This window comes from Mastigoproctus giganteus, chromosome 1 (genome assembly GCF_048544385.1).
Source record: "Mastigoproctus giganteus isolate SK-2022 chromosome 1, ASM4854438v1, whole genome shotgun sequence".
In the NCBI taxonomy this organism is placed as follows: domain Eukaryota; kingdom Metazoa; phylum Arthropoda; class Arachnida; order Uropygi; family Thelyphonidae; genus Mastigoproctus; species Mastigoproctus giganteus.
The window spans coordinates 54,275,921-54,303,795 of NC_143575.1; the positions used below are offsets into that span (position 1 = coordinate 54,275,921).

Consider the following 27,875-nt stretch of genomic DNA (forward strand, 5'->3'; position numbering starts at 1 on the left):
CATCAGAATTATCTGTTAGCTGAGTGGTTTTCAATAGTGCATCAATAGTTGAACACCCTGCTTGAAGCCAAAGTGGAGTGCAAAGCCGAATCCTTTGGTTTCATAGACAGACTGAAGATGGATGAGAAGTAATGTCTCAAATACTTTTCCTAATATTGGCAATAGAGCAATTGGATGGTATGCTTTGGCTGCACCAGTGGGACGATTTGGATCCTTGGGTAAAAGCCTGAGGTTGGCATGTTTCCATGTAAGAAAGGAGCCTTCATGAAGACACGTGTTGAATAGTTGTACTAGAACATCGAGTGCAACAGACCAAAGGTGTTTGATGGACTCCCCCTCGATGAGGTCCATTCTGGGAGCTTTTCCATTTTTGATTTTATTTATGGCTAATGCAACCTCCTCTTCCATGAAGGGTTCTTCTACGGCTGAGGGCAAGTAGCCCTGATTCTCAGTGATGATGTTTCTGTGTACTTCGGTGTCATGATCAGGATTGTCTTGGTAGATTATTCTGTCTGGAATCTTGTTGTCTCTTCCCAGGAAAGTGTCTCCAAGGAGCCCTTAGAATGGATAGAATTTATGATAGACATTTGAAAAACAAAAATCTGACCCCCCCATACTGAGATTCTAGTTTCGCATATGCTGTTTTCCAGTTTAAAAAAAAATAATAAAAAAATAAAATAATAATCATGAATCAAATGAACTTCCAAAATAAATATGCATTTATCTGATAATATGGGTTAAAATGTAACACTTACACATACCTTAAGAGTCCTTGTTTGTTACTGCAACAGATCATATTAGCCAGACGTTCTGAGAGCAGAAACGTTTCAAATGAGCAGGTAGCCAATGGCTGGGAAGCAAATTTAAATAACTTTAAGGGGTATGTCAGGGTAGTTAACTATACAAGAACACTAAGTCTTAATTGTTTATACAGTCAGAAGTGTTGTCAATAAAATGAGTGAATTCGAACTGCTGGTTAGGACAAGTAATGCTGACATAATACAGCTTACTGAAACGTGATGCCACGGAGAGATAGGGGATAATGAATTTCAGTACAGTATGTATAATGTATTTAGGAAGGATAGGGAAGATAGAAGGAATGGCGGGGTCATGCTTCTTATCAAAAGCAGCCTGAGCATGATGAAAGCTTTCCCAGGTTCCAAAGTTTCGCATGCTAGTATAGAATCTATATGGAGTGAGATAGTTTGAAGCAAAGGTATAATGAGAGTGGGAGCAATCTACAGGTCAGGTGATTGTGAAGATTATGATGAGAGCCTCTACATGCAAATGGAATGGGCAAGAAAGCATCACTGTCTTCTTACAAGTGATTTTAATTTGCCTCTAATTGATTGGAGCAAATGGAAAGGAAACTCCACATGGGAGACAAAATTTTTAAATCAACTAGATGATTGTTATTTGTATCAACATGTTGGGGAAAGTACTAGGGAAAAGAGTACTCTAGACATCGTCATCACACATGAACCAGATGACATAATAGGATTGACAGTATAGAAACCAGTAGCAGAAGTGATCACAGAGTTCTATTGTGGATGATGAAGAGAGAGAGAGGTAGCAGTAGTTAAAGGCAAAGGAATGGGTTATAATTTCAGAAAAGGAAATTATGATGGCTTAATATGCTACATGGCCTCTATTAACTGGGTAGATATCTCACAGAGAGCAAATAGAATTGAATTATGATATACCTTTAAATTTTAATCATTGAAGCCTTGAATGCTTATATATCATTAAAAAAATACTCCACGAGGAAGATTCCAAGTTAGATGAATAAGGAAGTTGCCAGATTATTTGAGCAGAAAAAGATGGCATGGAAAAGTTACAGAGAGTAAGAAGTACTGATGCCTATAACAGCTACAAATTGATCTGTAATAGTGGCACAGAAAAGGTTAGACTGACAAAAGCAGATTACGAGAAATCTCTGGCACAGAGTGGGATAAGGAATTCTTCACAATTATAAATGCAAAGAAGAGAAGAACAAACCAGATCGGACCCTTATGTAATGGACATAGAAAAGTATTAGATTAACCCAGCTGAAGTTGCAAGTGAACTCAACAGTTACTTTGGATCGATATTTACAGAAGAAAAACCCTTTGTGACAATGAGAAATTATGGAAGTGAAGTTGAAAAAATGTAATTAATGATGTTAAAATTTCTTGTTTATTTAATGAAAAAACTTTCGAGCCTAGGCAAGTAAGGCTCCTGGGGTTGATGGCATATACTCTATAATTTGAAGGGAGGTGACAAGTGAGTGCATTGAACCATTAAGACCAATTATGAGAGCATCACTGGACTCGAGATTCGATTGGATTGGAAAAGTGCCAATGTATCTCCAATACATAAGGGTAGTTCTAAGAGTGAAGTGGGATATTACTGGTCAGTCAGTCTAACTTCAATAGTAAGGAAAACCATGGAGACAATGATCAAGGTTTCATTATCTCCATGGTTTCAGGATCATTTTGATAGAAATGGAATTCTGAAGGATATGCATTATGGTTTTGTAAAGGGAAAATCATGTTTAACTAATCTGGTTAGCTGTTTTGACAGGATCACTCAAGAGCTGGACTTAGGGAATAATTTCCACATAGTTTATTTGGATTTCAGGAAAGCATCTGACTCAGTCCCACATGAGTGGTTACTTTATAAGCTGGAACAGGTTAGAATCACATAGAAAATCCTTAGATGGACAGCTGGATGGCTTCAGGGCAGGAGGCAGAGGGTTGTGATAAATGGTTATTTATTAGATTTGGTTGATGTAAGAAGTGGAGTTCCCCAAGGATCAGTATTAGGACTACTGTTGTTTTTGATTTTCATAAATGACATTGAAGGGGTGGAGGGTGTGATGTCTAAATTTGCAGATGATGTAAAGATTGGCAGAGTAGTGAATGATCACCGCCAAGCAGTCCTCCTTCAGGGATGGTCAGAAAAATGGCAGTTATACAGCTATCCAGCAAAGTGTAAGGTATTACACCTGGGGAAACAGTAACCCCAAAATAACTTATACATTTGGTGGATTTGAACTAAAGCTGGTACTGGAGGAAAGGGACTTGGATATTACGATATGGTCAGACATGAAATTCTCTGAGCATTGTAAACTGGTTGCAAGGAAGGCCCATGGTGTCCTGTTGATGATTTATGGAACAATTGTGAGTGGAGATAAGGATGTCATAATCCCATTATATAAGGCTATTGTTAGACCACACTTGGAATACTGTGTTCAAGTATGGAAAACCGCACCTAAAGAAAGATATTGTGCTTCTTGAAAGGGTTCAGAGTTGGGTAACTCGCCTGGTGAGATTGGCAAAAGTGCGTCCATATGAGGAAAGACTTTGAATATGTGGGTTGCAGTGCTTGGAAACTAGGCACCTAAGAGGAGACTTGATTGAGGTGTTTAAGGCTCAGAGAGACATAAATAAAATGAATGGGGACAAAATTTTCATGGTTATAAATGACTCTAGAATTAGGGGCCATAATTTCAAGTTATGTGGGGGAGATGTTTAGACTGGATTGCAGGAACTTTTATTTTAGCCAGTGAGTTATAAACTACTGGAATAAGTTACCTGGGTGATAGTTTGGGGAAATTCAAAGGTCAGCTGGATAATTACCTATGGGAGGAGGGAAATGCATAGGTTGCCTATTCCCTTTTCTCTTATTAATTTTTTTTTCTTCTTCTTCTTCTTCTTCTTCTTCTTATTATCATTATATAATTTATTTTTGGCTGGTGCAACATAAGCCACAGGCTTCCTTGCACCATTTGGCCATTGCTAATACTAATACTAATCTCTAATTGACATCCTTGATGTGGAATTGGAAGAACTTGGCTACTGTACTCTCCAGATTTGAAAGATTCTGCATGTCCATGTGTTTTGGACAATGTATGCAGGAATAATTCACATATTACTGCAGAATTTAAAGGTGAAATCAGAGCTGCTGCAGAGGGAATTTCCAAAGAAACACTGGCTGCAATTATGGTGAATGTCAATCGATATCTGCAAATGATCTTGGATGCACAGAAATCAAATAAAAAAGTTTTTTTTTTGCTTGAATAATAAATTACTGTGTTTTGTATGCATAATAACATCAAACTCACAACCAGTGCAATAAATAAAAACATACAAACTTTTAAAATTGTTGGTATTTTCTTGATGATCCTAAACAATTATGATAATCTGTTTATCTACCTTCCTGCACATTGCAATCAATTTTAAAATAAAACAAAACAATCTACTGCATGGTTGAAAGTTTATTAAAACACAGAAATATATTAAAATGACAAAATACTAAAATTTGAGAAATATTAGTAGATTCTAATGCAATAAAGTATTATTGTGAATTCTCTGGTTAAAAGGAATACACTAATAGAAGAGATATAGATCAGACCCTAATATATAAATATTCAAGGTTATAGCATCCCACAACTCTCCACACAAGACCATGAAATACAGAACACTGAAAATTAGGAAAGACAATGTGCTAGATGGAGATGATAAAATAAATGCTGAACATGGTGGGAAGGGGAGGAAACTGCTAAAGCTTCTCCACATTATCACCAATACACATCCATATACAGGGTGTCTCAAAAATATTGGTACAAACGTTTAGGGGAGGTAGGTAACATCTAAAGGAATGTGAATCGCACAGGAACCCATAACCGGAAACGTCACGGGAAAGTAGTAGCAGAGGCATAAGAAGCAGAAATGACACAAGACAGTAATTAGTAGCAAACATTTATTTGACATAATACTAACAATGGAGTATGAGATGGATGCATTTCATGATGTTACAACAGATGCTCGAAGGTTCCACCATGAGATACGATGCATGCGTGACACCAACGCAGCATGGATTGGTGGACACAGTCGAACACACCTGGAGTTTCTTTGACAGTAGCAGCAGCAGCAGTGCAGATGAGTCTCACCACGAGATCCATTTCTATCTCCACAGGCGATTCATACACGATAGATTTTAGGGCCCCCCACAGAAAGAAATCAAGGCTCGATAAATCAGGTGAGCGTGGGGGCCAGGCAACAGGTCCATCACGGCCAATCCATCGACGCCCAAAACGTCTGTTCAAATGGTCACGAACACACCTTCCATAATGGGCAGGCGCCCCGTCATGTTGAAACCAAATGTTGCGTCTCACATTTGCTCGAACATCGTCAAGTAACCCTGGTAGAACTTGTTCAAGAAAGAATCAGATATTTAGTGGAGTTCATTAGCATTAGTAGAGGCATTTGATGCAAGAAAGCAAGCTTATGCAGCATCAGCCAAAAAAAAAAATAAAATAATAATAAATAAATAAATAAAAAATAACCACTTCCACTTCACCCCTCTGTTCATTCGAAATACCTGTCCAGCTGAGCCTTAAACTTATTTAGGCTATCAACTTCCACGACAAGGGATGGAAGTCTATTCCACCAACCAACCACCCGCTGGCTAAAGGCAAATTTCCTCACGTCTATCCTACATCTGTCTTTTCTCAATTTGAACTTATGCCCTCTCAGGTGACCACTCTGAGCAAGAGGAAGAATCCCATCAGCATTGAGCATGCTCAAACCATTCAAGGCCTTATACACCTCTATCAGATCACCTCGCTGGTGCCTAGTCCCCAGACACTGTAATTTGCAAAACTTAAGCCTTTCTTTGTAAGAGCACCCCTTTGTTCCATTCACTAATCTTGTTGCCCTTCTCTGTACTCGTTCCAGCATCTCTACATCCTTCTTGAAATGAGGCCTCCAGACCTGTATACAGTACTCTAGGTGTGGCCTGACCTTTGCCTTATACAAGGCAATAATCACCTCCTTATCCCTGCTAGAAAAATTCCTATATATCATCGGCAATACATCATGAGCTACTCTTGCAGCCTGTCTGCACTGCTCAGAAAACTTCATGTTGGATGGTTCATGCGGGATGGTAACAGGTACGGGCCGACTAAGCAGTCACTGACCATATCTGCCCACACATTTATTGTGAAGCGATGTTGTGTCGCATGGGGGCGCACACCGTGTGGGCCCTCTGCTAATCCATACACTAGGTGCATGTCTGCAAGCTCACAGTTCGTATATCGATGCATGCTCTTCGTGCAATGACTACTGCTCGAATGATTAAACCAGAAATTTTCCCTCTCGCGAACTGATGAACAGCACCGTGTACCGACTTACAGTGACGTTTCTGGTTATGGGTTCCTATGCGATTCACATTCCTTTATGCGCCTCCATAGCCAGGTGGGCAGGAGCAGCAGTGCGTAGCACACGCTTCTTGATTAGACTGGGGTTCGAGCCCGTGACCACCAAATACGGAGGATGTGGAAAGGTCAGGGAATGACCACCGCATATCCCCGGAGCAATATGGCCTTAGTTACTAATGCTCCTAAAAACCAAATAAACAAACAAACATCCCTTTAGATGTTACCTACCTCCCCTAATCATTTGTACCATTATTTTTGAGACACCCTGTATAGCCCTTCTGGTGTACAACCCATATAGAAAGAAAGGGAAAATATCTTCAAGAGCAATAAAATATAAAAAATTGTGTAGATGCTGTGATCCACCAAAACTTATGATATTAACACAGAAAAAAGTTGATCTACAACTGTGTTAGCATTTTAAAATTGTCACAGTAAGTTAGCATAAAAGCTAATAATGAACTTGATAAATCTGAAAGAAATATGTTTTAAGTCAAGTGTTCAACTTTTTTAATAATAGAGTCCACCTAAACTTCAGGATCATCCATCTATAAATTGCAAAATCTCATCATCCATCTATAAATTGCAAAAGATTATTTATATATATCTTAATTGTTAAAATCTCTATGTATTCTTTGTCTGACTGTGTTCCAACCTATAGTCAAGGTAGCTGCATTATTGCAACTTATAGTTTAGTATACATTAAAGAAGCTTATCAGCCTTATTATTATTAGCCATATGGTGCAAGGAAGCATGAGGCTTATGCTGCACCAGGCGAAAAAAATTCTGAATTACCGAGAGAGAGAGAGAAGTAGAAGGGAATCACCAAGAAAGAGAAGGATGATGATATCCAGCTCAGGACCATGGGTGTGCCAAGCCCATACTCACCAGATGTGAGCCCCTGTGGGTGCGTTTCCAGCTTTGTGTATCATATGACTATATAATTGTGTTCTCCAGCTGAGTTCCATGCTGTGCAGGCTGAAAAAAAATGTGAACCCTACTCTCTCTCTCCATCTAAGATCAACTAACTCGGATTTAACTGAAGAAGTCCTTAGAAATTCCTCCAGTCAAAGATGGAAATATAAGCCAGAACTTCCCAAATGAGCAAGTGGCAGAATATGGTACGTCCTCAAATGCCATGGAGATTTTAACATTCTAAAATTGGTTACCTTAAATTTTTTCATAATCCTAGTTAAATTATATATAGCATTTATTTGTAAATATGCAAGTTCCTGAAGAGAAAATATTTTTAAAAATTATTTTCAAATAAAAAATGAATTTTGCATTAGATGCAGTTATTGAGGTTATCTGGTGGATAATTATTCTACATTCAGTGGGGTGTAAAGCTAGTTCGCCTCCACACAGTGCACCCTGGAGAAATAATTGTGAATAACATCTATAAGCCCCCTGCTACTATATGGCCACCACATGTCTGCCAGCTGCATCCCCATCCAGCTGTTTATCTTGGAGATTTCAGTCACCATGCACAGTACCGATACAGAGAGAATGTTCATAATGGTGAAGAGCTTGTTAACTGGGTAGAAGAATGTAGCACCTACCTCATTTTTGATGTTTGAGTGATCCAAAGAACAAGGATCATTCAAATCAGCTGCCTGGAAGCAGGAGTATAACCCTGATCTCTGCTTAGTCACCGTTAATGAAAATAATCACCCACTAAGAGAGTCTCGAAGAATTCTAGCAGATTTCCCTCACGGCCAGCACCACCCAGCCCTTATAGAAATAGGAACAAACATCCCACTAGTAACTTCTTTTCCCCGCCCTAGATGGAACTTCAGTAAGGCAAACTGGGATGCTTTCTCAGGAGACCTTGATATGTGTTTGGGATGGATTCATCCCTCTCCTGAAAACTACCAGAGATTTGTGGGTGCAGTGATTAGCACAGCTAAAAAGCACATCCCCAGAGGGTACCGAAAGGAATACATTCCAGGCTGGAACGAGACCAGTGAGAATCTGCATAGGGACTTTCTTGAAAGTGGATGAGCTGCTGCACAGCCTTGATGCCACCTGTCAAGAAAAATGGATACAGACCATTGAAACCATTGATTTTAAGAAGTCCAGCAGGAAAGCATGGTCTCTCCTACACAAGCTGGGAAACAGCAACCCTATAGTAATAAACTCGTGATAAAATTCCAATTACACTAAATGCCGTTACAACACAAATTGTATCCACCTCTACAACCCCTAATGACCAAGAACACATAATCCAAGTGAAACAGGAACTCAAGAACCTTAACCATGTAAGTGCTCCAGAATATGAGTAGTCCAGACCATTTTCTGATGATGAGATCACAGCTGCACTTAAGGATATGAGAGCAAGCAAAGCCCCAGGTTTTGATGGCATCGATCCAGAATTTCTAATTCACTGTGGAAAATATGCAAGAATATGGTTAGCACGCTTCCTCTCTAGCATACTACAAATGGGTGATATTCCAAAACCTCTCAAACATGCAAAAAAATTATTGCCATCCTGAAGCCAGGAAAACCAGTACACCTCCCTCAAAGTTATCATCCTATTGCTTTACTAAGCGTAACTTATAAACTACTTGAAAGACTACTCTACAACAAGATCAGCTCCAAAATACTTGAAAAAATTCCCATCGAGCAAGCAGGTTTCCGCCCAAACTGATGTTGTGTAGATCAAGTCCCCACTTTAACAACACACATTGAGGCAGGGTTTCAAATACAATTGAAAACCTCAGTGGTCTTCATTGATCTAACTGCAGCTTATGACAATGTTTAGAGACACGGCTTAATATATAAGATACTCTGTATAATACCCTGCAAAACAAGTGCCAGACTTATTGATAACATGCTCACACATAGAACTTTCCAGGTGATAATGGAACACACACTGAGCAATAAAAAGAAACTCAGCAATGGCCTACCCCAAGACTCTGTCCTAGCTCCATTACTTTTCAGCCTTTACATTGCAGACATGCCTGAGACTTACTCCAGAAAGTTTGGCTATGCGGATAATTGGGCAATAGCAATGAGACACAAATCAGTCGAAAAAACAGAAGAGATTTTAAAAACTGACCTATCCAACTTGGGAAAATTCTTTTGCAAGTGTAGGCTCCAACCTAGCACAGCCAAGTTGTTATTTGGTTTTTAGGAGCATTAGCAACTAAGGCCATATTGCTCCGAGGATATGCGGTAGTCATTTCCTGATCTTTCCGCATCCTCCGTATTTGGTGGTCATGGGCTCGAACCCTGGTCTAACCAAGAAGCGTGTGCTATGCACTGCCGCTCCTGCCCACCTGGATACGGAGGTGCCGCGCAGCCAAGACTGCGCTATTTTGCTTCCATCTCAATAATAAGATGGCAACTAGAGAGTTGAACGTACACTTTGAAACCTCTGGTCTTAACCACAACAAATATCCGAAATACTTGGGTGTCACTAGACAAGAACATTATCTTTCAGCAAACATTTGACAAGGTCTGCAGAAAAACTGAAAATAAGGAATAACATTCTGTAAAAGCTTGTGGTACCACATGGGGCTCCTCTGCCTTGCCCTTATATTTGTCAGTTCTCGGTCTTACCTATGCAGCTGCTGAGTACTGTGCTCCAGTTTGGCTTAATAGTAACCACATAAAAAAGGTGGATGTACAGCTAAATAACATCATGCACATCATAACCAGAACAGTCAGGTCCACCCTTACCTTTTGGCTACCCATCTTGAGCCACATCGTGCCAATAGACCTCTGAAGAAAATGTGCCCTCATCAGAGAGAATACGAAAAATAATAAACAATCCTAAACTGCAAACAAACTCTGACGTTCGAGACCTGGGAATAAACAAGCTCCATTTCAGACATTCAGCAATCCTGATGGCTAAAACATTGCAACAAGCCCATTTCAACCTTCTGGATACCTGGACACAAGGGTAGCTACAAAACTCCCGTCCTCAATGTCATACCATGCCTTGTATCTCTGAAACACCACCTGGTTTTGACCTGCCTTGTCTTAGACAGACCATCCAACACACAATAGAGGACTGTGCCTTGCGAACCTATGAAGGAAACTCTGGAGACTTTCTGATGGCAACCAATGTGGCAATTGACTATTTAAATAAGTTCATATGTGATTCTCATTAATTTCATAACAATCATTCTTGAATCATGTAATTTGATTCCATGTGTACTGTACAAGCCATACGATAATTAAATCTATATTCAGCTTTTTGGGGGGGGGGAGGTGGATTCAGAAATTCCAATGACAGAATGACTGATTGTTTTAAGAGTTTTTTGGCCTATTACCCTAACAGATCAAAATTTGTCAATGCTTTTGTGTAGTTGTGTTCTTTTTCTTTCTTTTTTTTTTTTTTTTTTTTATATTTCTCTGATTGTTATTTTGTTTGTCACTATAAATTGTGGTATGCTTTAAAAATCTATAAGTTGCAATAATAGATTTTTTATCTTTTTCATTTTTTATATATGGGATTTAAAGCATATATAGAGATTAACTGCTTTTATATACTTGAAGATTATTGTTGAAACCAATTCAATAATATCACTCCATTACTGAAGAGGTTTGAGAGATATTTTTATGCATCTGAAAAAAAGTGGCACAGAAAATGAAGTACAAATAGAGAATATGAAAATGTTCCTCATTTCCCCATTTTTGACAGTCTACAACTATGTGCTTGACTGTTTGGATTATATTACAAATTTGGCAGGGTCAAAATTGGGGGAAAATATGGAGGAGGGTCTTCTGCTTAGGGAGGAAAGAATATGCAATTCAGGAATGTCCTTTTCGTAGTCTGATCAAGGCTACCTCCTCTCCTCAATTTTGTTATGATTGAAGGACATTTTTTAGTTTTTTGGTTTTATCTATATAATTTGTTTGAAATTTGTCCTCAACTCTGATACCAATTTGGCAGCTTCCCTGAAATCTGTGTATAGATTAAAAAACATATGTGGCACTAAAACTGTGGGCTGCCAGCTCAGTTTGAGTCATTAGTCTAGAATCAACAAAAATCCCATCTTGCACATGTACACATTCCTTATAGAATGATTTTGAAAATTCAGGGGGGAAAAAGAGCAGACTTGTGAGAGTTAAGAGAAAGTCCAAATACAGAGTCATTTAGGACAGAGTCAGCACGATACATTGCCATCTGCTACTCACTTCAGGATGTCTGGCTGCCATTCCTATATAAGCACAGAGCATATCCTCCCAAATGAGTTATCCCAGGTTTTTCAGTCTGTGCAATATATAAATCAGCTTGTGAACACACATATATACTGACATTTACATGACACAAATATAAGTGACAAGATTTGGTGTATTAAAATAATTCAAATTTGAGTTCAAATGCAGAAAAATCTTCAAATGTTTGAAAGACAGTATTAATAACATTATTCTGAAGTGCCTGCTTGACAATCTGGGAAAAACCAAACTCTGATGTCTCCCCATAATATACTTCATGTCAATGGTCTTTGGTATTAGTAACAGCAAATGAGCCAAGAAAGCCAGTTTACACAGCATCATAAAAAAAAAACACAAAAAAAAAAAAAAAACACACACACCTTTTCCATTTTACCCATCCATCTCCTCCTCCAACAGTTTGTGTAGTCTTCCATGAATTTATTCAAGTTATCCACGGATGCTACAATCTGCAGAACTAAGCCTTTATTGGTAAGAGCACCCCTTTGTTCCCCACATCAATCTTGTTGCCTTTCTCTGTACCCATTCCAGGAGCTCTATATCCTTCCTAAAATAAGGCCTCTAGACTTGTATACAGTAATCAAGATATATCTGGACCATTGCCTCATATAATGGGACAATGACCTCCAATCCCTGCTAGCAAAATTCCTGTATATCATTGACAAAACCCCTGGCAGCCTGTCTGCACAATTCCCCCAAATATCTTTTTCATTTTCCACTAGCATGAGTGTAGTACAACACAGTTGGTACATTACTCTGGGATTACTGCTACCCATATGAGGTATTTTGAATTTGTCAATGTTAAATTTCAGCAGTCATTTTTCAGCCCATCTGTCTAATTTTTCTAGATCTTGTTGCCATAGCACACCATCACTATTGTAATTAACCATCCTCCCAACTTTTGTATCATCTGCAAACTTAGACATTATACCCGATATGCTTTCATCAATCTGTCTCTCTCTCTCTCTCTCTATATGTACCGTGTCCATTAAGGACGTTGGTGATAATGGTCTTCCACAGCTCTTGATCTTTTGCTGTTCACAGCAGGTCTAGACTCCGTACATTCATCCAATTGGTCAGACTACTAATATAGTTTATTCTTTGTCTTCCTCGGTTTCACTTCACTTTCCATTCACCTTGCCTGTCATGATAATCTTCTCCAAACCTTCCTTCCTCATGATGTGCCCAAAACATTTCAGCTGCTTTTCTCTTATGTTCCTCAGTAATGATCTTTGCATTCCTGCTCTTTGTAGTACCTCTACATTCGTGGTATGTTCAGTCCAGGATATTCTGAACATCTGTCTATAAAACCATATTTCTGTAGCCTACAAATACTTTGCCATTTCTCGGGAGATTGTCCAGCATTCACTACCGTACGTAAGGACAGGTATAACATAACAGTTCAAAATTCTGTTTTTCATTTTCAATGACAATTTCCTATCTTTTAGTATGTTGTCCAGTTTCTGAAATGTGGCCTTGGCCATACCATACCAATCTGAATTTTGATTTCAATGTCCGATTGTCCATCTTGTATAACACAACTCCCTAGATAATTGTATTTCTCTACTTGTCTTATGATGTTGTTCCCTATTTTCAGTATGCATTTGGGCATACTTCTACCTTGTTCCACTACTTTGTCTAGAAGTTCCTGTAGTTCCTCTTCTGTCTTGGCAATGAGAGTGATATCGTCTGCATATCTTATGTTGTTTACATTCTGTCCGCCAAATGCAAATCCTCCAATTCCATGTGTTCCTTTCATAATTTCCTCACTGTAGAGGTTGAATAGGTCAAGCTGTGGACAATGAAGTGGTGGGAAGACATGGAGAAAATGTAAAGAATGATAATGGAGACAGACTGATAAAACTTTTCTCTCAATATAAGCTGAGAATTAGTAACATAGAGACATTCATAAGTTCACATGGTTCCAAGAAACAAAAGGACTAAAATTAATAATTGATCATGTGATCAATAAAAAACAAAGCAGAATTTTTGTTTGTGATGTTAGGGTACAGAGAGGAGTGAGCAAATTGTGGTTCTAATCACTTTTTTGATGAAGGCTACATTGTCGTTCCCATGGATGTGCCAAAAAAATGAAGGAGAAAAAAGCAAGAAAGACTTTGAAAAGAATGAACAACTTGACACCAAAAGATTCAATGTGGACTCACTAAAAGATGAGAGCATTAAGGGCTTGTATCAAAGAAGATTAGACCATAAATTAGATGAAACCTATGGGAAGATGCAAAAAAAATGTATGAATACCTAAAGGAAACAGTGAAGAAAATTGCTGGAGAGGCAATAGGAAAATCTCAAAAGATGAAACAAAATGAATGGCTGAACATGGAAATTAAGGAATTAATAAAGGAGAAAAAGGAAGCATAACAAAGATGGCTAAGCTTAAAAAGTGAAGTTCATAGAAAAATATATAAAGAAAAAAATAAGTGAAAGTGGAAGTCATCAAGGCAAAGAATGAGTCTTGGGATAGAGCATGTGCCAAGGTGAACAGCAAACTAGGATGTACAAGGTCTGCAGAGGCATGGAGAGTACCAAATCTCAAAAGATGAAACAAAATGAATGGCCGAACATGGAAATTAAGGAATTAATAAAGGAGAAAAAGGAAGCATACCAAATATGGTTAAGCTTAAAAAGTGAAGTTCATAGAAAAATATATAAAGAAAAAAATAAGGAAGTAAAAGTGGAAGTCATCAAGTAAAAGAATGAGTCCTGGGATAGAGCATGTGCCGAGGTGAACAGCAAACTAGGATGTACAAGATCTGCAGAGGCATGGAGAGTATTGAAAAGTTTAAGGAGACCTCATAAGAAAAATGCTAGACTGGAAATAATAGATCTGAGGAATGGGTAAATTATTATGAACAGCCATTGAATGAAGGAAGAGAGGAATTTAGAGAAACTGAAACAGAGACAGTTGTCATGGAAAAAGGATTGAACATCCAAATTAAGGAAATGGAACTGGAAATAAAAATGGCAAAAAATGGAAAAGTACCAGGTGGAATTAACACGGAGCTGCTTATATATGGAGGTTGAAAAGTTGTAAATCTACTAACTCAATTGTTCAACAAATTATGCAATGGCGAAGCAATATCAGATGAAATGACAATCGGATACATTACATCAGTTTCGAGAAAGGTGACAGAAGATGCTCCAACTATAGAGCAATTTGTGTTATGAGCTCTATTGTTAAACTATTTGGAAAAGTGATAAAATCAAAACTGGAACAACAGATTATTATTTCTGAGGAACAGTGTGGCTTTTTGACTGGATGCTCATGTACAGACCATTTATTCACTGTTAAGCAAATTCTGGAAAAATGTCAGGCTACAAACCAAGATGTAGGTATGCTGTTCATAGACTTAGAGAAAGCGTATGATAATGCGCCAAGAAATCTTCTGTGGAAGGCTATGGAAAAAATGTCAATAAGCTAGCCATTAATTGAAATAATTAGAAGAGCCCATAAGAACAATACATGCTATATAAAAATTGCTTCAAAAATATCAAGAAAATTTAAGACTTCCAGAGAATTACTTCAAGGATGCTGTCTGTTGCCTACTTTGTCTAAGCTGTACCTGGAAGTTGTTCAAAGACCACGGTCACAGAAGTGCAGTTCAATGGGTGTTCCCCTTGGTCAAAATAAGTACCTTTATAATCTACTGTTTACAGATGACCAAGTTGTGGTAGCACAAGATGATGATGATGATGATGATGTAAATTACATGGGCAGAAAGTTACTAGAAGAATATAAAACATGGGGATTGACAGTTAATTTTAATAAGACAGAGTACATGAATCGAAGTGAGGCTCTTCTGGATTTAGATGGAGTACAGGTGAAAACTGTACAGCAATTTAAATACCTGGGTGCAATTATTCAGGCTGATGGCTCATTTGCATAGGAAATTGAGAGAAGACTGGGTGAAGGTAGAAAGGTCATAGGAATGCTCAATTCTGTGCTATGGAATAAAATATTGTTAACAAAACTAAACATCAAATATATAATGCAATATTACAAAGTGTTTTATTATATGGATGTGAGACTTGGACATTAAATGAAAGACAAAAAAATAAACTATTGGCTGTTGAGATGGATTTCTGGCGAAGATTGGGAAGAAAGTCTAGGACTGAAAATGTTAGAAATGACATGATAACGAATACAATGAACATCCAAAAAACCATCATTGTTAAAATAGAGGAGAAAAGATTAGAGTAGTTTGGCCATGCGAAGAGAATGGAGGATGACAGATTGCTCAGAGGAGCCATGGAGAAGGAAAAAGAGAGGAAGAGGACAAAGATAGAGGGTGTGAGAGCAACTATGAATAGAAGAGGACTAGTGGATGGAGATTGGGAAGATAGAAGAAAATGGAAAACAAGAATAAAGGAATGACTTTTCGATGTTAAGTTGAGGAGAACCATTCTAATAATTGAATAAATCCTAACAAGGAGACTAACATTTCCTGTTCCACTTTCCTCTCAGTTTTCACAAAATCATTTAGGAACCTTAGGAACCTGTTAGAGTTTGATAAATGTCTGGCATTCCTGGGGTGGATGGGATCTATCTAATTAAATTAAGGGAGGCAGCAAAGGAGGTAAGCAAACCCTTAGCCATAATTATGTTGTTGTTGTTATTTGGTTTTTAGGAGCATTTGCAACTAAGGCCATATTGCTCCGGGGATATGCGGTGGTCATTCCCTGATCTTTCCGCATCCTCCATATTTGGTGGTTACGGGCTTGAACCCCGGTCTAATCAAGAAGCGTGTGCTACGCACTGCTGCTCCTGCCCACCTGGCTACAGAGGCACCTTAGCCATAATTATAAGAGCATATTTGGATTCAGGGGACGTCCCTATAGACTGAAGATATATGAATGTACCTCCAATAAACAAAGGGGGGTCAAAAGGTGACATGAGTTATTCTTATAGACCTGTTAGCTTAACTTCTGTCACATGGAAAATAATGGAGTCTCTGGTTAAAGAAGTAATGAAATATCATCTTGACAGGAATGTGGTTAATGGCAGCAGGGATAATCATGTACGACTAATCTTATTGTGTACTATGATGCAGTAACAAAGGAACTGGATGCAAAAAATAATTTTAATATCATATAGTTGGATTCCAGGAAAGCTTTTGATACTGTTGCCCAAAAAAGACTGCTGACAAGTTGGAGCAGAGTGGCATTAAGGACAAGTTACTGCTCTCGATAAAGGATGATTGAGTGGGAGACAACAGATGGTGGATATTAATGTGCATTGATCTTCATGGACTAATGTTATTCATGGAGTCCCCCAAAATTCAGTGCTGTTTCTTATATTTATTAATGATACTGATGAAGGTATATCAGGCTTAATGGGTAAGTTCGCAGATGATAAATATTTTGGCAGGATAGTTAATGATAGTAATTAGGGTATGTTACTGCAACAAGATCTAAAAAAAATAGGCATATGGGCTGAGAAATGGCAATTGAAGTTTTAACATCGACAATTGCAAGGTACTGCATATGGGTAGCAGTAATCACAGATTAATGTACCAACCGTAATCCCAGCAGTAATCTCAGATTAATGTACCAAATTAGACTCAGGGCAGTGAAAAATGAAAAAGACCTGGGGATCATTGTTCAGTCAGATATGGAGTTACTGGCTTCCAGGACAGCTCATGGGGTTTTGTCATTGGCAAATAGCTTTAAGCTTCTTCAAAATCTTAGCTTCATGATTAAGAAAAATACAAATGTGTTAATTGTAGTGGCATTATATTATTATATTTTATATGTAACATCTTTATAAAGATCTGAAATAACAGTTTTTCCTTTTGAAACTTGTTATTTATTTTTAGTAAGATGCTACTTCACCTGATAGCGGTTCTGATGGTATTAACATTTCAGAGGATAAACAAAGAGTCCTTCAAATAAATATTAAAGTTCTTAAAAGTGTAGCTGTATTAGTTAGATTATTTATATAAATTATAATGGTTTGTAGTATTTTAGCTTTAGAAACTTCATATTGTACATGTAACTAATTTTTAATTTAGTTACATATGCAATAAGTAACTAAATTAAAAATTAACTTTTTGTATTGCTTACTTTGGGAAATAAGTTGCAAATTGCATTCCACAAGTTATCTAATACCCGCTGCCCGAACTCTTCCAATCCAGCAACATATGGATACTCATTTAAAACTCCACCCCAATGACAAGGATAACTACAAAAAAAAAAAAAAAAAGAGTTAGTAAAAAGTGTACTTACAAACTATAAATAGGGGCATTTATAGCCAATTATGTGCAATTTCTGCAATTTGGTCCAATCACAAAAGTTGTATGTCAAGTTAATAATGATCTACTTAACTTACACAAACATGAAAAGTTACCGAATTTATAATGCTAACATTAATGTTAGCATTATAAATTCGTTAATGCTAAACTTCTTGAAAAGTTTAGCATTAACAGTAATGCTAAACCTTTCAAGAAGTAGTCAATGAATAACCAGGTCTCCTCAATATGCAAAATGTACCCATCTGTAATAATTGTTATGCTGAATAATGCATATCTCAATGATATCCATTTCCACTTGAAGTTACATATTATGTTGTCAGCTAGTCAAAAACAAATAACTTTTTACTAATTAATTTTTATGGACGAAGCATAATACATAATAAACCACTTTTTTTTTTTTTTTTCAGCTCAGAGGTTTGTTGCTAGTTCAATGAGCAATTAATGGAGTAACATACCCTACTGTTATAAATAATTACTGTTTACTAAAAAGCAATATAAATTAATTGCTTTTAGTAAACAGTAATTAATTATAACAAATACATAATTATTTTGGAATTAATGAACAAAATAAATACCAGACCTGCTTATGACACTATTAAGCATACATCAAAATAAAATTGGCTTAATCATATGGATTCAAATGGTGTATAGGTGAAAAATAAATCAGAACTTAATACCTACTTCAGTACAATACTATGTGGTACAAATGTCATTATATACACACCCACAAGAGTAAAGTCAGTTCAGTAATTTTTTTTCCTGTAATCAATAAGGTTAAAACAAGAAGCACCAGGAAAATATTCCTCTCCATTCCATAATTTCCTCATTTATTTCACAAATATACATGGTCTCAGTTCTCATCTGAATGATGTCCATTTCCAGTCTGTCAAGCTCCACTTATTTTTTCTCACAGAATCCCAATTATTGGTTTTCTCAACCAATGCTAACCTCAGTCGTGTTAATTACTCACTGTGCGATTCCTTTCATTGCAAAGGTGGTTACTTGTGCACACATCCACTCTGATATTACCTATCAATGACTTTGTAATTCTGAATCTCCTTTTTTGAACTTCTCTGGCTTAATATCTCTCTACCCAACTCTGTCATATTCATCTGCTGCATATATACTTCTGACAAACCCCAGGGGCTTACATCTGGTGAGTATCGACTTGGCACACTCAGGGTCCTGAGCTGGATATCATCATTCTCCTCTTTCTTGGTGATTCCTTTCTACTTCTGACTCTTGTTTTCTCTCTCTCCTCCTCCTCTCTCTCTCTCTCTCTCTCTCTCTCTCTCTCTCTCTCAGGGTAATTTAGAATTTTTTTTTTTTTTTTTTTTTTGGTTCGTGCAGCATAAGCCTTAGGCTTCCTTGCACCATATGGATGCTAATAATAATAATAAAAAATGGCCCAGTGGTTAAGACACTGGACTACCAGACTGATGGACCCGGGCTCGAATCCCACCTTGGTGGAAGCAAGCACAGCTCTATTACGCTGGGAGACTGATATAATAATAATAATAATAAAAAAAAAAACATCATGAAAGTTGCTTCATTGGACTTACCTTCCCCAAGGTCGGAGTGATGGCTGAGGCAGATAGCGACACCATCTGATGTCACTCATGAGAACTAAAAAAAAACATTGGACATACGCCAAAGCTAAACAAGTCCACCTCTGATGGATGATGTCGCAGAGAAATCTGCGACATCATCTTTATCCTGCACTACAATCGATGCAGTATTATTCATACTGCATCGATTGTAGTGCAGGATAAAGTCAATCGCTTTCAGGCCTTAGGCAGAGGAGTTGGCTCAAAAAGTTTGAGACAGTCTCCCGAGCAAGACAGTGGAGTAAGTGGTGCTGTCCCCCATATGGCTACCACAAGGGAAGGGCAAAACCATCCAGCCCCACCAACTGGAAGTGTTTCTGCACAATTGCACTAGTGACCACCTGTGAAAGAAGAAGAGCCAATGCATAATAGTAATAGTAGTCATGGTAGCCGAGTGGGGAGGAGCGGGAGTGCAGTAGCACATGCTCTGTGAGTAGACCGGGGTTCAAGCCCCTGACTGCTGAATATGGTCGATCTGCCAACCGGCACTGGATCAGCGTGGCAGATTATGGTCCATTTCCCTCAACATGAATTGTTGAGAAGGCTTCCATCCTGCAGTGGGTTGATAATGGCTGCACTTTACTTTTTTTTTTTTTATGTGATGCAAGAAAGCAAGCGTATGTAGCATCAGCCAAAAAAAAAAAAAATTCACACAACCATTCCCTCTAAATGTTTGTCCAGTTCCTCTTTAAATTTATTTAACCTAACTTCCACAATGACAGATGGAAGTTTGTTTCAGCAATTAACCACCCGCTGGCTAAAGGCAAATTTCCACACATCTATTCTATAGCTGTCTTTCCTCAATTTGAATTTATGCCCCCTTAGGTTTGTAATCTGAACAAGTGGAAGAATCCCATCAGAATTCAGCATGCTCAACTCATTCAAGGCCTTATACACCCCAATTAGATCACCTCGCAGATGTCTAATCTCCAGCCGCTGCAATTTGCGGAACTTAAGCCTCTCTTGGTAAGAGGATCTCTTCATTCCCCTCACCAATCTTGTTGCCCTTCTCTGTACATGCTCAAGGAAATCTACATCCTTCCTAAAATGAGGTCTCCAGACCTGTATGTAGTACTTAAGGAGAGACTGACCTTTGCCTTTTACAGAGGGACAATCACCTCCTTTTCCCTGCTAGCAAAATTCCTGTATATAATTAACAAAACCCCACGACCTGCTCTAGCAGCCTGTCTGCATTGCTCAGAAAACTTCACATCTGACTGCACAATTACTCCCAGGTCTTTTCCATTTACACGAGTGTCGTACCACACAGTTGGTATGTTTCTCTTGGATTATTGCTACCCATATGCAGTACTTTGCATTTGTCAATGTTAAACTTCAGTTGCCACTTCTCAGCCCATCTTCCCAAATTTTCTAGATCCTGTTGCAGTAGCACACTGCCATAAATTGAAGCATCAAAATGAATATGTACATCACGCGAACATACTATGAAATAACCAGGCTAGAGACTGATATGACAATGTACAGGTCACAACTATATACCAAGTGGTTGGAATGATTCCCGGATATTCAGGATAACGAACAACGATTAGTGGACCAAAGAAGGACCATCATAACGAAGAATCTAATAGATTCTGCCATCTTGAAAAAATCAAGCAGGATGTTCAACCACAAAGAACAAAGAATATGGTCAATATGGAACCAGAGGAGGAAGAGCAAGAAGAAATACAACCCAGAGTAGCCGAAGTGGAAAGATATGCAGTCATGATATCCAGAATAAAAGACGAGTGGAAGAAGGCCCTAAAGGAATTCAAAGGAATGGATCCCACAAGAACCCACGTGATACCTAAGCAGAGGCCAAATAAAATCCTGTGGGGAGCAACAGACCACCTCAATCGGCAAATAATATCACATTACGTTGACTACAATGGTGCAATGCTGGAGGCTATCCACACAGCTGTATACTTGCTGCCATAGCAGCCACTAGGATTAATGGAAAAGAAACGAGACACCAGCAGCCGAAGAACCAAAAACAGAAGGAAACGCCAGCTTGGGAAAGAAGACTTCAGCAGAAGATAGAAGAATTAAAAGTCAAGATAGGTCAGTTGACGCAGTACCAACAGGGTAATAGAAGTAAGAAATTGATTGGAAAGGTGAAGAGCATCCTCAAGAGAGACAGCGTCCACAGCAAACATGAGACCAGAAATCAGAGAATAGGAGAATACTTGGACACACTGAAGTAGAACCTTCTTGCACTCAGCAAGAGACTATGCCGATACAAAGAGAGCTCCCAGAGGAAAATAAACAACCGAATCTTCAATGAGGATCTAAGAGCCTTCTATAGGAAACTGGGAGAAGATGGGAAAGCAGGAAACGGACCAACCAAGAAGAAGACGATCGAGGCATTCTGGGGAAATATCTGGAGCAGTGAAGTAAGATATAACAGCAAGCCCCCCTAGATAGAAGTAGAAAGGAAGAAAACCAAGAACATACAAGAGATGAGAGAGAGAGAGAGAGAGATCTGAGAGGAGGAAGTAAAACAATTGATCAGGAACATCCACAACTGGCAAACCCCAGGAATTAATAACATCCACAACTACTGGTACAAGAAGCTCACTTGCACACACAAGCACCTAGCAGAGCAGTTCACTCGAACGATAAGGCACCCGGAGACAATCCCAAAGTTTTCACATATCTGAAGCCTAGAAGAAGATAAAAGAAACCCGGCAAAATACAGGCCAATCACCTGCCTCCCAACAATGTACAAGATTATGACCAGCTGCATAATCAAGAAGATACCAGACTACTTAGAGAGTCAGAACATAATGGCCAAACAGCAGAAAGGGTGCAAGTGGAGGAGCATAGGATGCAAGGAGCAATTAATCATAGATGCTGCAGTTATGGAGAAAGCCTACAAGAAGCACCGCAACCTATATACGGCCTACATCGATTACTGCAAGGCCTTCGACTCCAAACCTCATAGCTGGCTGATAGAGACCCTTAAGATCTACAAGGTCAATAACAATAGAGACAAAATTCCTAGGAGCAACAATGGCGAAATGGAGTACCACCATTAAGGTCAAGAACATCACAACCAGACCAATCCTCATCAGAAGAGGAATCTTTCAGGGAGATACTCTGAACCCACTGTGGGTCTGTCTAGCATTCAACATACTATCCACAAGGTGGATTGCCTGTTGTCTAGCATTCAACAGGCATTCAACAGGTGGATTGCCTGTTGAAGGCTAGACAGACACTATCCAACAGCAGCAAGTATGGATATAACCTCAAAGGAAGAAAGAACCTGTACACCCACCTGATGTACATGGATGACATTAAGCTCTACGCGGCAACTGAAAAGCAACTCCAGCAACTACTCAGGATCACCAAAGAATTCAGCAAGGACATCAGGATGGAATTTGGTCTAGACAAATGGAAGACCCACACACTGCACCAGGGAGAATTAGTCGGCCAAAACTACCAGCTGCTGACTGGTAAAGAGATCGAAGCTATGACAGAAGGAGAGATCTACAAATATCTAGGAATGATGCAGGCTCAGCAGATAGAGCACAAGGAAATCAAGAAGTGATTGACCGAAAAATATCATCAGATATTCAGAAGCCTGCTGAAAGCAAAATTGAACAGAGGGAACACAGCTAAAGCCATAAATACCTATGCAGCTCCAGTACTAACATACACCTTTGGGGGTCATAGATTGGACTAGCACCAAGCTAGAAGATATCATGCGAAAGACAAGAACAATGATGACCAAGAGCCGTCAACACCACCCGAAGTCAACAGTGGAGAGACTAACAATAGCTCAGAAAGAGGGAGGAAGAGGCCTGATAGAGCAACAGAAAACTGCGATAGTTAACCCGAAGGATTACTTCAAGAACAACACAGCACCACTCCACCAGGCCATAAGGAAGATAGATAAGTGGTATACCCCACTCAACCTAAGCAAGGAGTCCCCCCTCCCACCCAGACGGCACAAGAAACAAAGCTAGAAAAATGGGCAAAGAAGATACTCCATGCAGACACTACAATGACCTCCATCAAGATCACATCGATAACACTGTTTCCAATGCATGGCTCACAAGCAGGATGCTCTTCCCTGAGCCTGAAGGATTCATTCTGGCCATCCAAGACCAGGTAATCAACACCAGAAACTATAGAAAATACATCGCAAAGAAGCCCGGAATGGCAGATGACACATGTCGATGATGCCACCTGGCCTCAGAAATGATCCAACACATCACAGGGGGATGCAAGGTGATCACTCAGACTGAGTACGCTCATAGACAGTACTCTGTAGCCAGGATAATACATCAGAAGCTAGCAAGGAAATACCAGTTAACCAAAGAAAGTGTACCATACTACAAGTACGAACCCCCAGGCAGTACTAGAGACCACAACCCACAAGCTGTACTGGGACCGCGCAATAATAATGGATAAGACCATCCCCCACAACAGACCTGATTGACATAGCAGTGCCCAACACTAGCAATGTCCAGAAAACCCATGAAGAAAAAATTAGGAAGTACACGAACCTGAGACATGAGGTCAAGGAGATGTGGCATATGCAAGAAGCAATGACCATCCCGATTGTCATGTCAACCACCGGTATGGTGCCAAAGACCCTACATAACAGCCTAGCAGCAATAGATCTCCCAGCAAACACTTACAAGAAAGTCGCAATGCTGAACACCTGTAGGATAGTCAGAGAGTTCCTCAACCAAAAGTAACACCAGACATAACAACGACCACCCTGTGTAATTGGTAGTAATACCTGTCACGAGGTGGAACCCCCAATCAGGGAGAAATAATATGAGCATAATAATAATTCCACTAATCACTTGATACTCTGACTTATTTTCTCTGAAACTTGACTTTCTTCAGTTTAATTTTCCTAACAGTGAAATTATTTTCCTTGGTGATTTAAACTTTCACAACTCCATATGGTTTCAGTTTTATGGTCACACAGACCCAGATGGTTGAGGCTACTGCAATTACTAATGACCATTATGTATTCACCTACGAGAATTGACCACCAAATACGGAGGATGCGGAAAGGTCAGGGAATGACCACCGCATATCCCCGGAACAATATGGTCTTAGTTGCTAATGCTTCTAAAAACCAAACAACAACAACCTACCAGACAATCTTAAACACATGCACCTGACACTCTCTATCTTTTCACACAAACAACCCGTCAAAGTACAAAGTCAAGGTGAATGATGATCTAGGTACCTCAGATCACGACTGGGTGATGGTTATATCGTCAATGGAACTTTTCTCACATGCTGTACACCTGTAGAAAACATTACAAGAAAACAAAATGGGATGATCTGCGAGATCTCTATTCTTCTTTTCCTTGTTTGAATTACTGTTTTAAATCTTCTGATATCAATGGGGGGGAGTCCCCATGGACTGGAGATGTGCAAATGTATCCCCAAATCACAAAGGGGGTTCAATGAGTGACACATAATTATAGACCTGTTAGTTTAACTTCTGTTCCAGGGAAAATAATGGAGTATCTGGTTAAAGGAGCATTGCAGGATCATCTAGACAAGACTGCAGTAACAGTTCAGACAGAGCATGGGTTTGTTAAGGGGAGGTCTTCTCTGACCAATTTGATTGGATACTACGATGTGGTCACAAAGGAACTGGATGCAAAAAATAATTTTGATATCATGTACTTGGATTTCAGGAAGCTTTCGATACTATTGCACATGGAAGACTGCTGTACAAATTGGGGAGGTATGGCATTAAAGGTAAGTTGCTACATTGAATAAAGGGATGATTTAGTGGGAGATGACAGACAGTGGTAATCAATGGATGCTGCTCTTTGTGGACTAATGTTATTAGGAGTCCTCCAGGGTTCAGTGCTGAGCCCATTGTTGTTTGTGTCGATATACCTTCATCGATATCAATGATGTCGATGAAGGTATACCAGGCTTAATGTCCAAGTTTGCAGATGATACAAAGGTTGGCAGGGTTGTTAATGGCAGTAAAGACAGTATGCTACTGCAACAGGATATAGAAAATTTAGACAGATGGGTTGAGTAGTGGCAACTGAAGTTTAACTTTGATTTGACAAATGCAAAGTACTTAATATAGGTAGCAGTAACCCACGAGAAACATACCAACTGTGTGATACTACACTCAGGAAATTGGAGAATGAAAAAGACCTGGGGGTAATTGTGCAGTCAGGTACGAAGTTCTCTGAGCTGTGCAGATGGGCTGCCAGAGCAGGTCATGGAGTTTTTATTATTATTAGCCTTTTGCTGCACCAGCCAAAAAAAGTTTGAGTTATTCTGTGTGTGTGTGTGTGTGTGTGTGTGTGTGTGTGTGCGCGCGCGAGAGAGAGAGAGAGAGAGAGAGAGAGAGAGAGAGAGAGAGAGAGAGAGAGAGAGAGAGAGAGAGAGAGAGAGAGAGAGAGAGAGAGAGAGAGAGAGAAGAGTCAGAAGTAGAAGAGAATCACCAAGAAAGAGAAAAAAAAATTATATGATATCCAGTTCAGGATTCTGGGTGTGCCAAGCCCATACTCACCAGATGTGAGCCCCAGTCAATGATATATACGAATTTTACTAGCAGAGACAAGGAGGTGATTATCCCTTTGTATAAGGCAATGGTCAGGCCGCACATCGAGTACTGCATACAGTTCTGGAGGTCTCATTTTAGGAAGGATGTAGAGTTGCTAGAATGAGTACAAAGAAGGGCAACAAGATGACTGAAGGGAACAAAGGGGTGCTCTTACCAAGAAAGGCTTAAGTTCTGCAAGTTGCAGTGTCGGGAGACTAGGCACCTGTGAGGTGATCAGATTGAGGTGTATAAGACCTTGAATGGTTTGAGCAGTCTCAATATTGATGGGATTCTTCTGCTTACTCAGATTATGAACCGGAGGAGGCATAGATTCAAATTGAAGAAAGACAGTTGTAGAATAAATGTGCATAGGTTTGCCATTAGCCAGTGGGGCAGTTGACTGCTGGAACAGACTTCCATCTGTTGTTGTGGAAGTTGATAGCTTAAATAAATTTAAGGCTGAACTAGACAAACATTTGGAGTGACTGGATGGTTGAAATGGGAAGGGTTTTTTTTTTTTTTTTTTTTGGCTGATGCTGTATAAGCTTGCTTTCTTGCATCATATGCCTAACATAATGCTATTCAATCATGTCAGTGAAATTATTCTTGTATGGATTAATCCTTTATTCTGCACTCCACCTTAAAATTTCATCCTTTATCTACCTTGGTTTTCCAATAAATGTGCTAAGGCTATTCAAAATAAGAATGTTGCATATCACAATTAACTTGCCTCCAAATCTACGGGTTCATTTTCTGCTTACATCAAAGCTAGCAGCAATTGCAAAGCAGTTATTAATTAATCCAAAGTAAATTTTTAAAAGACTAATAGTAGAAAACTTGCTTCTTCTCAAAGTGGTAGTCATAGATGTTCTGTTCCTGATACTTTCATGTGCATTGTTCTTCTGTAGATTGGTGATTGTAGATTGAATTGGCATTGTTAATTCCTCCCTCCCCCTCTCTTCAAACCCAGCTAAAACTGTTGTTAAAAATGAGCATGAGAGAGAGAGCGAGAGAGAGAGGGGGAGAGAGAGAGAGAGATGAAGCCAGCCAAATGAATAATGATCTAAAGACTGGCACTGGATATTGAAATAGTTTGGGTTCAGAGGAAGGTTTCCCACAGGAAATGCATGACTATTATCTGTAAATCCGTATACAGGAATTCCAGTTATAAAAATAAGGTCTTTAGAAAACAAAAAAATAAATAAATAAAAGAAACAAAAACAAAAAAAAAAAAAAACCATGAAGTACTTAAAAAGTTAAAACACTAATGATCATACATTAAAAATGCAGGAAGGAACATGTGTTCTGCCATCAGATCAGCTGCCCTTGATGTTAATCAGCTATTGTTTCTGAGACCATGTTGTTCCACATGTATTATATCTGTACAAATGTCTGCTCATGGGCCAATCTGAATGGTGCCAAGTAATAATTTGGGGGCCTACTCTGTTCACCTGAAATCAGCTAACTATATAGCCAATCGAATGAGATGCTCTTGAATGTCCAATGAGAACTGACACCCCCACTTTTTAAGTCATCTTTCACGAAAATCATGTGTACAGTAAAATCTGCATTAAAAACCATTATCTACTTTTTAATTCAATTATCTCTGCACTTTATTTTAAAAATTTGTATGGAAATGTAATATGTGCAATTAACTTCTAGATTAATTGATTTTATGAGGAGTATTATGAATAAATATACATAACGAACAGGCTTCAGCACTGCAGCAAGTACATACATACACAGGACATTTCCCATAAAACTACAGAATACAGAAAATAGATTTTCAGTAAATTTTATACAAAAACTAGAAGTTAGTATATACATATTATTATGAGAAAGTCATACAGAAATGGAATGCATAATTACAATTGTGATTATATACTAAATGTAATCTACAATAGCATATTTTCAGCTTATAAATAATATGCAGAAATGTACCTACTCCTCAAAAACCTCTAATCCAGAGTTTTTAATCTCCTGTTTTAGAGTAGCAATTTTGCTTTTGCTGAGATCATTTTCTGAGATGAAGTCCTTCTTCCAACCATTAGGCACATCACTAAAATAAAGTA

At 38.7% G+C, this 27,875-nt stretch overlaps 1 protein-coding gene across 3 annotated transcripts in view; it reads right to left on the reverse strand.

Moving 5' to 3' along the window:
- Positions 1–27,875, reverse strand: part of LOC150090805 (telomerase protein component 1-like) — an 827,340-nt gene that overhangs the window by 472,313 nt on the left and 327,152 nt on the right. For all 3 annotated transcript variants that reach the window (XM_090372947.1, XM_090372938.1, XM_090372956.1), the window contains exons 21-22: positions 27,749–27,862; positions 17,465–17,582 (exon numbers count right to left, since the gene is read on the reverse strand). In XM_090372947.1, the coding sequence (XP_090229073.1) occupies positions 17,465–17,582; positions 27,749–27,862 (232 nt within the window). The remainder of the gene's footprint in view (positions 1–17,464; positions 17,583–27,748; positions 27,863–27,875) is intronic.